Source organism: Pristiophorus japonicus, chromosome 19 (genome assembly GCF_044704955.1).
Source record: "Pristiophorus japonicus isolate sPriJap1 chromosome 19, sPriJap1.hap1, whole genome shotgun sequence".
NCBI classification, from domain to species: Eukaryota; Metazoa; Chordata; class Chondrichthyes; family Pristiophoridae; genus Pristiophorus; species Pristiophorus japonicus.
The window spans coordinates 12,567,403-12,582,396 of record NC_091995.1 but is presented as its reverse complement, the minus strand read 5'-3'; the positions used below and the strand labels follow the sequence as shown (position 1 = coordinate 12,582,396).

The window sequence follows — 14,994 nt, the reverse complement described above, 5'->3', positions numbered from 1 at the left end:
AAGAAGTTTGCAGATGATACTAAAATCGCTGTGTCGTTGATAATGAAGAAGAAAGCTGCGGACTGCAGGAAGATATCAATCAACTGATCAGATGGGCAGAACAGTGGCAAATGGAATTTAATCCGGAGAAGTGTGAGGTAATGCATTTTGGGAGGGCTAACAAGGAAAGGGAATACATATTAAATGGTAGGATACTGAGAAGTGTAGAGGAACAAAGGGACCTTGGAGTGCATGTCCACAGATCCCTGAAAGTAGCAGGCCAGGTAGAGAAGGTGGTTAAGAAGGCATACGGAATGATTGCCTTTTATTAGCCAAGGCATAGAATACAAGAGCAGGGGGGTTATGCGTGAACTGTATAAAACACTGGTTAGGCCACAGCTGGAATACTGTGTGCAGTTCTGGTCAGGAAGAACGCGATCTCACTGGAGAGGAGATTTACGAGGATGTTGCCAGGAGTGGAGAATCTAAGCCATGAGGATAGATTAGATAGGCTGGATTTGTTTTTATTGGAACAGAGGAGGCTGAAGGGAGACCTCATTGACGTATACAAAATTATGAGGGGCCTAGATATAGTGGATTGAAAGGGCCTATTTCCCTTAGCAGAGGGGTCAACAACCAGGGGGCATAAATTTAAAGTAATTGATAGAAGGTTTAGAGGGAATTTGAGGGGAAATTTCTTCAGCGGGTTGTTTGGGTCTGGAACTCACTGCCTGAAAGGGTGGTAGAGGCAGAAACCCTCACATTTAAAAAGTACTTGGATGCGGGTTACGGACCTAGAGCTGGAAAGTGGGATGAGGCTGGATAGCCTGTTATTGGCTGGCATGGACACGGACATGATGGGCCGAAATGGCCTCCTTTAATGCTGTAGACTTCTATGATTCTATGATTCTTTCTTGTAGCTAGGAGAGATACTTCATAATCTTAGTCCATCTAGTGGCTTGTGTCTGCAACTACACGATGACAATTGATGACAAAAGTTAGTGGGAAACGTTGACCTAGCAATTTATAATAGATGGAAAAGAGTGACCAAACCTTGTGACAACGTGGAATAGGATTTGTGGATAGAATGTGTATCTAATGCCAGAATTTTAACAATATAGTAGAGGTTACAGCTTACTTTGCACCTCTCTTGCTCATCTGAAATCTTTTTCGTTCCTGTGTTTTTTATTTTTCTAAACTGCCAGTCACAATGGTTCATCTTTTCCAGTTGAACCACTGTATCTGGCAGCTTTCGGACATTTGACTGTTTGTTTCTTGACTCTTATTGCCATTAGCTCTACCCTTGTCTGTGATTACTTTTTCCTTCTCCCCTGATGAAATACTTTGCGCTGGATTTTCGGGTCGTTTGCGACCAGGATTTCGCCGCGTTTTGACCCTCCGCAGCGAAAATTGGGGCGGTAAGCTGTTTTTTGTCCAGTGTGATCCTCTGGTCGGTTTTTGCGGTGGCGCATGGAAGCACCTCCGGGGAGAGCTGCGCCAAGTGTGCAATGGCTCACATTGCGACATCGGCACAAGTTTCGTCAATGACCAGACCTTACCCGGCGGCAGTGACTTGTATAAACTGTAAAAAAGGTCAATTAAAGTTTTTGTATTTTATATGTTTGCAGCGATTTGTGTGGTAAGAGTGTTGGCAATGTTTTTTGAAAGTTTTTATGAATTTTTTTATTCCCCCCCCCCCCCCCCCCCGCTGCCAAGGCCTCTCTTGAAGCGCTCCAGGCCCCACACTAAAGTTGGCGAGGATCCAGTTTTTGCACCACGAAAATAGTGCAAGGTCCCCCTTTCTCTGGCACAAGGCCCAAATGAGGAAAGTTGCTCCACAAAGTGCAAACGTTAATCGGGCGGTAAATTTCTCGCCCCGCCTCCATTTTTGCCACGAAAACGGCTAAGCCGAAAGTCCAGCCCAAATTTGCTTTTTCTCTCGGCTCCTCTGCTGGTTCCACCTCCTCTTCAGTCAGTTCACCTGAAGCTTCCCTTTCCCAGCTCCAGTCCTTCCACTCCCCGAGATACCACTGAGTCATTCCCAATCATCTTTGTTCCACATTCTGAAACTTGCTCGCTTCGAATGCCAGGTGACCAATCTTTGAGCAGATTTGTCGTTTGAACAACAACTGTCTGTAGATAGCCACCTCCTACACTGTTTTAAAGTAATTACCTGGTGCAAAGGCCTGTAGACAGTCGGTTCCTTAACAAAATCCAGTTACGTTTCCGACCTGACCGAGCTAATCAAAATGAAGGCCAATGATGAAGATGACGATGATGAAGAACTAGACTTACTGAAGATCTCTCCGGCCTTTGTTTGGGCAGTGCGGGATTTCACCTTGGAACTGAAAATCAATGGCCAGGACGCCACAGCAGATGAATATTTAAACCACGGTTTACAACTCAAGCCAGGTAACTGCACAATGAATCCAGTATCTTTCACCCATGTGAAATTGTATTATACTTTACACCAGCTTGTTATCATTGGTACTTTCCATTCTGGGCCGGTACACTTCTGGAATGATACACAGAAGGAGGCCATTCGGCCCATCATGTCTGTGTCGGCTCTTTGAAAGAACGATCCAATTCGTCCCACTCTCCCCTGCCCTTTCTCCATAGCCCTGAAAAATTTTCCCCTTCAAGTATTAATCCAATTTCCTTTTGAAAGTTACTGTTGAATCTGCTTCCACCACTGGATCATCATAACTCGCTGTGTTTTAAAAAAAAAAAAAAAAAAATTCTGCTTATCTCACCTCTGGTTCTTTTACAAATTACCTTTAATCTGTGTCCTCTGGTTACCGACCCTTCTGCCACTGGAAACAGTTTCTCCTTATTTACTCTATCAAAACACCCTGATCATTTTATTAAACCTCTCCATAACTTTCTCTGCTCCAAGGAGAACAACGCCAGCTTTACTAGTTTGTCTTACATCTTTGGTACCATTCCAGTAAATCTCCTCTGCACCCTGTCTAACTCTCAACAGTGCAAATTATACCTCCTCCTCATCGCCCCCACCCCCGCAACCCAGTATATTATTTCATGGAAATCATTTAGGCTGCAGGAGGATACCATTAATTGTGCTAACCAGGATTACTATTGGCTTTGGAGATGGTGCAGCTCAAATTTACCAGAACGATACCAGGGCTTAATGGGTTAAATTATAAGGACAGGTTGCATAAATGTAGTTTATATTCCCTTGAATTTTGAAGGTTGAGGATGATCTAACCAAGGTCTTTAAAACAATTTGATAGGTAGATGCAGAGAGACTATTCCATCTGGTGGGGGATTTCAGAATAAGAATTAGAGCCAGGCTGTTCAGGTATAATATCAGGAAGCACTTCTTCACATAAAGGAGAGTGGAAATCTTGAACTCTCTCCCCCAAAAGGTTGTGATCCTTGGTAAATTGACATATTTCAAGACTGAGAGGGATAGATTTTTGTTGGGTAAGGGTATCCAGGGATATGGAACAAAGGTGAGTAACATTGAGCTAAACTGTCACACTGGCACCCAAAGTCGATGAGTTTTTATTTTATCCCAATCGAATGCAGGTGTCTCAAAAAAAGTGACGGAGTACAACCAGCCCCGTGAGTGCATCAGGAACTACTTCCGGTCTCGCAAATGTTTTGTTTTCGTTCAGCCAACTAGCAGCAAGAATCTAAACCAGGTGGAAACGCTGCCAGAAAGTCAGCTTGATCCCCAATTTGTTGACGTGTGCCATGAGTTCTGCCAGTACATCTTTGTTGAATCGGAGCCGAAGACAATCAAAGGAGGTCACAAGATCAATGGTAGAAGTAAGTGCACTAAATAACACAACTAAGTGTGTCAGCTCACTGAAGTGTTGATGGCTGTTGCTAAATCCACCAAACTGTTTAATGGCTTTGGCAGCAAAGTGTTGAGTCCATTGAGGTTCACTCTTTTCCCTCCTCTACATTTGGTGCTCATCAAGGTGAAGGATGCTAGTGGTGAGCAAAGAACATGTTCCATTTCAGGCACCCAGTGTTCCCATCTGGGTGTTCACATCAAGCACTTCCAGGTCAACAACAGATGGACGGAAGCTCCCTCACCAATGTGTTTCAGTCCAAACTGCATGACACCACCTCTTATTGCACCACTGTGGCAACTTCCACTTTTGCACTGTGTCAAGCTTTGGCCTCTGAATGACATTACCAATTCAGTGTCAATTGGTGCTGGATTAGTGGCAGTATTGCTGATGCTCACTAAGAGACCCTCTCTTTAAACATCTATAATTATAAATGTTCTATAATGAACTCTTTCTTCTGTACTTTGTTGCAGAGTTGGCGATCTTAGCTAAAACCTACGTCGACACTATTGCCAGTGGGACGGTACCTTGTGTAGGTGATGCCGTCACCAGTATGGCTAAGATTGAAAATACAGCGGCCCTCGCAGATGCCCTGACACACTACCAACAACAGATGAATCTGATGGCAAAGTTACCAACTGAAACCGAAAAGTTGGCAGAGATGCACACACTGTGTCGGAAAGAGGCCATCGACCTCTTCATGCGACGCTCCTTCAATGACCGTGATCAGGCGTACTACCAGCAACTGGTGGTGAGAATCTAGCTCGCATTTAGAAAATCAAATAAGGACATTAAAAAAAGCATGGAATTGGAATGGCCATTCAGCCTATCAAAAGCCTGCTTCTTCCACATATTCTGTTGCACATATCCTGTTGCACATCAGCATGGACTCTTGCCCTGCCCATTTCATCTCCTGGGAAATTGTCCTGCTAAAGTACTCCCTGATCCCCTGAAATGATCAAATATCCATCCATCCTCACATTTTGCACTATTCAGTCCTGCTCCAATGTTGTCTTTAGATTTGGTTACCATTTCTGCATTTCCTGTTGTTGCCAGGCTGAGTTGCAAACGCATTATTTTGAGTTTTGTGACAAGAATGAAGCTGCTTCCATGGAGATGTGCACAAACCTGCTGGCGTCCTTGTCCAGCGAGATGGGGAAGAAACTGCGAGAGGGGTTTTACGCTCGCCCCGGTGGTTATCAACTGTACGACGAGGATCGCCAGAAGGTGATTCTGCAATTTGACTCCACCGCTGGAAAGGGGAATAAGGTAAATGCTATTCACCCATTTGGCTCTTTTCTGATCAGGGAACAGATTCCAATTTTACACCAACTCAATTCCTCTCCCAATTCTACCTTCATCAGTAGCTCCGTTAAGCTGAAAAAGAAACAGTGCTTCTTCTCAGTAATACATCAGTCAGCACTCCTGCAATGAACTTTCCCCCTCCCAACATTTCTTTAATTGTATATTAAATTCCCCACCCCCACAGGCTGAAGATGCCTTGATTGAATTCATGAAACGGAAAACTCCGGAAGCTGATTCCGTGCTACAGGCTGACAAAATGCTGACAGACAAGGATAAAGAACTGCTGGGTAAGGAAATTACTGTAACTTAGCTGGTGGAAGTAATCAAAGGGTTAAATATGAAGCAGTTTAACGTACAGGAGCTGCGGTGGTACAGGTGAGCAGTGGAAGTGGTGATAAAAATGGGAAAACCTGACAATCGGAGATTAACCACGCAAAGTGCTTGATGTACACAATGGGCTCATCATAATCTGAGAAGGTGAAAACTGGGTTAACTTTTCAGGTGTGGCTCCTTCAACAGATTCAACTTAACCAAAGATAACATCAGAGCTGAGCCCTGTCGTGTTCTCATTCAACATCTACGCATGTGCACCTGGACAATGACTAGGATTATGTCTCCTTTGCCTCGATCTCCAGGTTGTTGCAGACCTCTTCCTCCTCTCCTGGAGACTCACTGAATCCCTGGTTGCAGGCAGGCAGACAGCAGATGCAGCACTTCCTCCACAGGCTCCCAACTGCTAAATGGCTAAACCACTCCCACTCAACAGCTCCACAACTATTTTGTTGAACCAATAATAAAGTGTCCCTTGATTAAAGGGGTCACTAAAACTGACAGATTAACAAATTAAACTTTGAACATTAAATGGTTCAAGTTAAAATGTGGTTGCCGGGGGTGATGCAGTCCAGTTTCTCCGGCGCCCACCTCTCGCGGAAGGTTGCGAGCTTACCGGTGGACACCATGTGCTCCATCTCTAGGGACACCCTGGCTCGGATGGAAAGGTTTTTGCAGAAGCGAGAGTTAAGACAAATATCACCAACCCCCTCCCCCTCCCCCTCCCCACACAGCGCAATTCCCACTAACCCTTTACTGCACATGCATCCTTCTCTCCCATCCCCCCTCCGACGCCCGAGCCAGAACAGGAACAGGAATCAGCCCCGATCCAACACCATGTTGCTTCCGATCCATCCAGGAGGAGCCCTCGGGGGCCCAAGCAGCTGAACACATCCCCCACGCATCTGCCGCGCCTCCGACCGAACCCTGAGCCACCCGCAGTGCCGCAAGCCCCGAGCGGGGGTGGGGTGGGGGGGGAAGGGAGAGAATGAATCTGGGGGGGGGGGGGGAGGAGTGAGAGAGCTTGGAGTGGTGGTGGGGGGGGGAAGAGAGAGATAGCCTGGGGGTGGGGGGGGGAAGAGAGAGCCTGGGGGGAGGGGAGAGAGAGAGAGCTTCGTGGGGGGGAGCGAGAGAGCCTGGGGGGGGGGGGGTAAAGAAGGAAGAGAGAACCTTGGATAGGGGGGGGGGAGGGAAGGGAGAGAGAGAGAGCATGGTGGGGATGGTGAGAAAGACACAGGTGGGGGGGAATTTAAGGAGAGAGTGGGAACCCTGGGAAAACGGATCATGTTCTTTCAACCCCTTGGTGCGTGCAAGCTCGGTGCATGTGTTACAAGGGACATCGTTGGGATGGATGAAATCCAGAAGTCACGACACTGTCACTATTCACTTCATACTCAATAAACCTGTTAACAAGCTGCACACAATGCCCCACCTATGGCAGGGGCGGGGGTGTAAGGTCATGCACTTAGGTAAGGGTATTCAGCTGGGGGAGAGATGCACTTGCACTGGGGTAAGGGACTTCGGCTGGAACTTGATGGCTATTGGGGAGATCTATCCTCTGTGGCTACTGAAGTCAAAATGGATCGAATTACAATTTGGAAAGGCAATCAGAACTTGGGCTGGGCGGTTCTAGTTATCCATTCCAGAGGAACTTCAGGGTGTGGCTTATCCTCCAAGGGGACCAATTAGCAATAGATCAATGTGATAATGGAGAGCCAATCAGAGAAACGGCTGCTTTTCAGTTATAACAAATAAAAGCATCCTTCTTTAAAGCACCCTGAGACATTTGTCAATGTTAAAGCCACTATATAAATACATGTAGTACTAGTAACAGTAGTAACACTAGTGCTAGTACGAGTAGTAGGTAGCAATAACAGTAGAATCATAGGGGGTGAAATTGCCACTTTTTATAGCCCTGTTTGCGCCTCTGGGGGGGCGCTAATGCGGCGCAAAAGAGTTTTCGCCTGGGGGAGGGGGGGCGGGGGAGAGTGGTGGGCACTATCACTGTCTAGGAAATTACTCGGGAGTTCCTAGAATCATAGAAAATTACAACCCAGAAAGAGGCCATTCGGCCTAGCATGTCCATGCCGATCGGCCCATTGTGTCCGTGCCGGTTGAGAAAGAGTTACCAGCCTAATTCCACCTTCCAGCACTAGGTCCATAGACCTGTAGGTTATAGCTCTTTAAGTGCACATCCAAGTACTTTTTAAATATGATGAAGGTTTCTGCCTCTACCACCCTTTCAGGCAGTGAGTTCCAGACTCCCACCACCCTCTGGCTGAACAAATGTTTCCTTATCTCTTCTCTAATCCTTCCACCTACTATTTTAAAATATGCCCCTGGGTTATTGACCCCTCTGCCAAGGGAAATAGGTCCTTCCTATCCACTCTGTCTAGGCCCCTCATAATATTATACACCTCAATTAAATCTCCCTTCTGCCTCCTCTGTTCCAAGGAAAACAAACCCAGCCTATGCAACTTTTCCTCATAGCTAAAGTTTTCCAGTCCAGGCAACACCCTCGTAAATCTCCTCCAGTGCAATCACACCTTTCTTGTAACGTGGTGACCAGAACTGCACGCCGTACTCTAGCTGTGGCCTAACTAGTGCTGTATACAGTTCCAGCATAACTTCCCTGCTCTTGTATACTGTGCCTCGGCTAATAAAGGAAAGCATTCCGTATGGCTTTTTAACCATCTTGTCGACCTGTCCTGCTACCGTTAAGGATCTGTGTGCATGCACACCAAGGTCCCACTGTTTCTCCACACCTTGCAGTATCCTTCCATTTATTGTGTATGCCCCTGCCTTGTCCCTGCCCAAATGCATTACCTCACACTTTTCCAAATTGAATTGCATTTGCCACTTTTTTGCCCAACTGACCAGTGCATCGAAATCTTCCTGTAGTCTAGAGGTTTCCTCCTCAATGTCAACCACATGGCCAATTTTTGTACCATCTGCAAATTTGTTTATCATGCCCCCTACATTTAAGCCTAAATCAGTAACGTATACCACAAAAAGTAAGGGGCCGAGTACTCAGCCCTGTGGAACCCCACTGGGAACTGCCTTCCAGTCGCAAAAACTCCCCTCAACCATTAGCATTTGATTCCTGCAACTGAGCCAATTTTGGATCCAATTTGCCACACTCCCTTGGATCCCATGGACTTTTTGATCAGCCTACCATGTAGTACATTGTCAAAAGCTTTGTAAAAAAAATGCAGAGGCACTGCCTTGGCAGCGCCAAGCCCTGCGGTTAGTAGCCCGGGCCGTGCGCTGTGACCCCTCAACACCCCGCACCGACCCCTTAACGCTCCGCAGAGGAAAGTGAGGCAGTAGCGACCCGGAATCTTCCCCAAAAGGAAGTAGAGCACAGGACATTACGCTCCACATCCTTTCAGGGGCGGTAAGGGCAATTACACATCGGGGACGTGACTTCCGCACCAGGCGGTAAAAGTGCCAGCTCTGGAAGGTTACCGCCCCCAATTGGGGCGTGGTGCAATTTCGCCCCCATAGAATCTTGCAGCACAGAAGGTGGCCATTCGCCCCATTGTGCCTGTGCTGGCTCTTTGAAAGAGCTGTTCAATTAGTCCCACTCCCTCCTTCTCCCCATAACCCTGTATTAGTTCTCTTTAAGTACATGTCCAATTGCCTTTGAAAGTTCCGATGGAATCTGATTCCACCACACTTTCAGGTCGTGTATTCCAGATCTTAACAACCCTCTGAAGAAATTTCCCCTCTACATTTTAAATCTATGACCTCTGGTCACTGACCCACTTGCCAGAGGAAACAATTTCTCCCTTCTTGCTCGGTCAAGAAACCCTCATAATTTTAAATACAAGATTAAGAACAATTGTGCACATGGGTCGTGAACTGTTTGTTCAAGCCATTAACCTGAACACCATAGATACATACACAATTGCTCAATGTCACCAGGTCATCGATCATCGTTCCCCTCAAAGGAAGGTATCACTAAAAAAAAATGATGTATGAAAATGAATACATGCACCAGTAAATTTAGAGAATTAAGACATTATTTATGAAGGTGCTTGTGCGCATGAGTGTGTTTGCTCACGTGAGTGAGCATGTTTGTATGTGCACAAATTTATGCATGTATGTAAATGTAATTACTAATTAGGTTTTCTTTCTACTTTTGAAGTTGAGCAGCAGAGAGTTGCCAAGGCCAAACAAGAGGCAAAGGCTCGGGAAGAGGAAGTGAAGGCCATAGAGAAGATGCGGGACAACAATAAGATGTTTTATGAAGAGAGCATCCAACACTTGAAGCTAAAGATGGAGGAAGAAAGAGAGAACTTGCAGAGAGAACAGCAGATGGTACTGGACAGCAAATTGAAAGAACAGAAGGAGTTAATGGAGAACCAGTTTCAATTGAAAGCTCAGAGAATGGAGGGGGAGATTGAGTCATTAAAGAAGCAGCAGCAGTCTGCTGACACACCAAGTACTTTGGCAACGGTGGCTAAAGTAGTTCAAGGTGTACTAGAAACGGCAGTTAATGCTTATTCATCACATAAAACCATGAAACTGATGGCCAGTAAATAATCTTCCAGTACTTGTAACTATCGTGTCAGAATATGTACAGTTCTGCCACATGAATTCTTGGGGTAGATTTTAGACTTCACTACCTGGGCAATAATCTGACAATTGGTGGGCACTGGGGGTGGCTGCGGGAGGAAGTTGGGGGGGGGGGGCGCACGGGGTGGTGATGGTTGGGGGGAGTGGGGTGGTTGTGGGGGCCCAGGTCAGGGTGCTGGTGGTTGTGGCGGGTGGGGTGGCGGGGTGATGGTGGGTGGTTGGTGGAGGTGGGGGGCGGGATGGTGGTTGTTTTGGGGGGGGGCGATTGTGGGGGGGTGGGATGGTAGTGGTTGTGTGGGGGAGGGGGCAGGGTGGTGGTGGTTGTCGGGGGGGGGGGGGGAGGGGTGTTGGGGGTTGGGGTGGATGAGTGGTTGTGGTTGAGGAGGGGAAAGTGGGGTGGTGATAGGGGAGCAGGGGGGGGGGGGGGGGGACTGGGAGGGACCCATTCACGCGCCCATGACAGAACCTGCCTGATTTTAATCCTGTTGAAATCAATAGGATGAATATCGGGTGGTTCTATAGCGGGGAGGCAAGCTGTCCCACCATTTAACCCATTCATTTCAAAATGGCTTTTACTGCTTTAAAAAATGGGACTGAGAAATAACACATGAACATCTCAACATCCATCCTCTAGTATCACCAATTGCTCTAGGTTACTTTTTCATGGCAAGCTTAGCCCTGGTGTCTCTGAGCTCCTTGGCTGAGATCTAATTGAAGACATACAATGTGTTGACTGGCCTCAGAAATTTTCCCTTTATAAAGTGAGGAATCCTGTTGGTGTGTCTCAGTCAGCCTTTGGTGCTCTGTTTTATACTTGGACATCTGGCTGGCGCAACCTGGGAGAAGACATTTTTTGCATATGCCCTGCTTCTTTGATACAATAAAGTTCTGCTTTAATTACACCGTAAATGTATGCAGTGAATTGGGAGTGGTGCTCCAAGTGTCTCCTACAATTCAGCCTATAGTCAGGATTGTTTTTAAGAATGTGAAAGGTGGGGAGGTTGTGGGGCAACAGAGAAGTATACGGATACAGCCCCCATGCCTAAATCGGGCGGGCTGGTGTTAACACGATTTGCTTGTGCTACACTGTGGGCGATATAACCAAATAGGTTACGGGAATAACACAGCAGGTCTTGGTTGAACGTAACCAACTTGGTGCAGAATGCCTGAAAGCTGCCCTTAGCAACTGCCTATTGTAATTGTTAGTCAGGACTAAGGCAATCCCGCTTTAACCAGGTGTGAACAGCTGATTGAAGACTTGACTTTGACTAAATATAGCAGAGCTTTGTAAATTGATAAAGGCAGGGGGATTAACGAGGTGCAAAGTATTTATTATTCTGCCCGAAATAGTTGGTGCGCCTAATAAGTTACAAGCGGCCCCTTTATGGTTGACGCTTGCGGTTAGCGCTATTTTCCCGATATAGGCAGGTGTCTGGGATAAGTGTGGATGGTGTAGTTGGTGGGCAGCGTACTTCCAAAACATCTGGGCTTTATGCAACAAAACAACAGCCCACAGTATCCTTTTTAAAGTGTGCATGCTTGGCTGTTAGTTGTAGCAACAAACTCTCCTGTCAATATCGGCTTTTCCTAAATGGTGTAAAACTTTGATTGCAGATTTTCTATGAATCTAAATTTATCATACTTTAACCCTTCTGTTTAGTTACTTCTGGTTTCATTACATTTAATCGTGAATCCTTGTTCATGGGTTTAGTTAAAATTATACAAATAATCTTGAGTTTGTCATTTTATTTTATGTTTTATTTCTTGCAGGTTAAAATTACCCCCAATGTAGCTTCTCCTATCGAATCATCTTTCCCACTTCGCCGATCAAAAAAAAAAGGATCAAAGGGAGAAGGGGATAGACCGAGTTAGCCTAACCTCAGTGGTGGGGAAATTCTTGGAAAAAATTCTGAGGGTCAGGATAAATCTTCATTTGCAAAGTCACGGATTAATCAAGGACAGTCAGCATGGATTTGTTAAGGGAAGGTCATGTCTGAGTAACTTTTTGAATTTTTTGAGGAGGTTAGTGGGTTTAATTTAGTTTATATGGATTTTAGCAAGGCTTTTGATAAGGTCCCACATGGCAGACTGGTCATGAAACTAAAAGCCCATGGGATCTAAGGCAAAGTGACAAGTTGGATCCAAAATTGGCTCAGAGGCAGGAAGCAAAGGGTAAAGGTCGCTGGGTGTTTTTGTGACTGGAAGGCTAGTCCAGTGGGGTTCGTCAGGGCTCAGTACTCGGTCCTTTGCTTTTTATGGTATATATCAATAATATAGACTTGAATGTAGGAGGTATGATTAAAAAGTTTTCGTATGATTAAAAAGTTTTCACATGATACAAATATTGGGCCTGTAGTTGATAATGACGAAGAAAGCTGTAGACTGCAGGAAGATATCAATGAACTGGTCATGTGGGCAGAACAGTGGCAAATGGAATTCAATCCTGAGAAGTGTGAAGTAATGTATTTAGGGAGGGCTATCAAGGCAAGGGAATACACATTAAATCGTAAGACACTGAGAAGCAGAGAGGAATAAAGGGACTTTGGTGTGCATGTCCACAGATCCCTGAAGATAACACGACAGGTAGATAAGGTGGTTAAGAAGGCATACAGAATACTTGCCTTTATTAGCCTAGGCATAGAATACAAGATCAGGGAGGTTATGCTTGAACTGTGTACAACACTAGGCCACAACTCGAGTACTGCATGGAGTTCTGGTCACCTTATTTCAGGAAAGATGTGATTGCATTGGGGGAGGGTACAGAGGAGATTTACATAGAAACATAGAAAATAGGAGCAGTAGGAGGCCATTCAGCCCTTCAAGCCTGCACTGCCATTCAATATGATCATGGCTGATCCTCTATCTCAATACCATATTCCCGCTTTCTCCCTATACCCCTTGATGCCTTTTGTGTCTAGCAATCTATCTATCTCCTTAAATATATTCAGCGACTTGGCCTCCACAGCCTTCTGTGGTAGAGAATTCCACAGGTTCACCACCCTCTGAGTGAAGACATTTTGCCTCATCTCAGTCCTAAATTTCCTACACAATACCCTGTGACTGTGAGCCCTTGTTCTAGACTTCCCAGCCAGGGGAAACATCCTCCCCACATCCAGTCTGTCCAACCCCATCAGAATTTTATACATTTCAATGAGATCCCCTCTCATTCTTCTAAACTCTAGTGAATACAGGCCTAGTCGACCCAATCTCTCCTCATACGACAGTCCTGCCATCCCAGGAATCAATCTGGTGAACCTTCGTTGCACTCCCTCTATGGCAAGTATATCCTTTCTTGGGTAAGGAGACCAAAACTGCACCCAATATTCCAGGTGTAGTCTCACTGTAGTAAGACTGTTGTATAACTGCACCTGTACTCAAATCCTCTTGCAATGAAGGCCAACATACCATTTGCCTTCCTAACTGCTTGCTGCACCTGCATGTTTGCTTTCAATGACTGGTGTACAAGGACACCCAGGTCCCTTTGTACATTGACATTTCCCAAGCTATCACCATTTAAATAATACTTTGTCTTTATGTCTTTCCTACCAAAATGGATAACTTCATATTTATCCATGTTATACTGCATCTGCTATATGTTTGTCCACTCACTCAACCTATCTAAATCGCCTTGTAGCATCTTTGCAGCCTCCTCACAACTCACAATCACACCTAGTTTTGTGTCGTCAGCAAAGTTGGAAATATTAAATTTGGTTCCCTCATCCAAATCATTTATTTAGCCACCCCGAAAAAGACCCATTTATTCCTACTCTCTGTTTCCTGTCGGTAAACCAATTTTCAATCCATACCAGTATATTACCCCCAATCCTATGTGCTTTAATTTTGCACACTAACCTCTTACATGGGACTTTATCAAAGGTCTTCTGAAAATCCAAATACACTACATCCATTAGTTCTCCCTTATCTATTCTATCAGTTACATCCTCAAAAAACTCCTGTCTTGTCGAATACGATTTTCCTTTCATAAATCCATGTTGACTTTGTCTATTCCCATTGATATTATCTAAGTGTCCATTATCACATCCTTTATAATATACTCTAGCATTTTCCCTACTACTGATGTTATTCCTGGGATGGCAGGACTGTCGTATGAAGAGAGATTGGGTCGACTAGGCCTGTAGGAGAATGTTGCCTGATTTTAGCTATGAGGAAAGACTGGATAGGCTGGGGTTGTTTTCTTTGGAACAGAGGAGGCTGAGGGGAGGCTCATTAAGGGGCCTCGATAGGGTGGATAGTAAGGACCTATTTCCCTTAGCAGAGAATTTAACAACCAATCGGCATAGATTTAAAGTAATTGGTAGGAGGTCTAGAGGGGATTTAAGGGGAAAGTTTTTCACCTGGAACTCACTGCCTGAAAGGGTGGTAGACTGGGCTGTAAATTTCTATTTCTATGATCAGTTGCTTGCGGTGATAACCTCACTCGCTGGGTAGGAATCCATTGGATCAGGTGGAATGCTGGTTTTACACCTTGTCCAACATTACTCTCCGTTGACTTTAACGGAGAGTAAAATTGGGGCGGGGTGTAAAATCAGTGTTGTTCATGATCCTGTCAGTTTCCCAACAGGCGGGTTAGGTTAAAATTGTCCCAGTGCGTCTGCCTGTTGAGGGTGGGGAGGTTACAAACTGAGCCCGGTTTGTTTTAATACTCAAAGTGTGGTTTGTGCTGAATCAGTGTGGTCATTGTGCAGGAGCCTGGTAGGCAAGCTGAGCACTGGGGGATTGAGGGCGCAGTCCTCTGGCTGCTCGGGTGTGGGTGACATGACTGCAGTGAGCACACTCGCCTCTATATTGTGCGGCTGAATTGGAGACTTCAGCAGTAGGTGTGATTTTCTAGGGCTAACTAATGTCAGGTGAAGGGGTCAGATGTCGACCCTGGTTCAGGACAGGCTGGGTGAGGGCGGGGGGGGAGATCCTCTGGTTTAGTTTTCAGGCGATCCGGGAGTATAGTGAATGCTGACTA

At 45.7% G+C, this 14,994-nt stretch overlaps 1 protein-coding gene across 6 annotated transcripts in view; it reads left to right on the top strand.

Moving 5' to 3' along the window:
* Window positions 1-10,110, top strand: part of LOC139229714 (guanylate-binding protein 1-like) — a 30,815-nt gene extending 20,705 nt beyond the window's left edge. For all 6 annotated transcript variants that reach the window (XM_070861246.1, XM_070861252.1, XM_070861247.1 and 3 more), the window contains exons 5-10: window positions 2,198-2,391; window positions 3,529-3,771; window positions 4,274-4,551; window positions 4,857-5,069; window positions 5,290-5,392; window positions 9,586-10,110. In XM_070861246.1, coding sequence (XP_070717347.1) covers window positions 2,198-2,391; window positions 3,529-3,771; window positions 4,274-4,551; window positions 4,857-5,069; window positions 5,290-5,392; window positions 9,586-9,983 — 1,429 coding nt within the window. In that variant the 3' untranslated portion in view covers window positions 9,984-10,110. The remainder of the gene's footprint in view (window positions 1-2,197; window positions 2,392-3,528; window positions 3,772-4,273; window positions 4,552-4,856; window positions 5,070-5,289; window positions 5,393-9,585) is intronic.
* The last annotated feature ends 4,884 nt before the right edge of the window (window positions 10,111-14,994 follow it).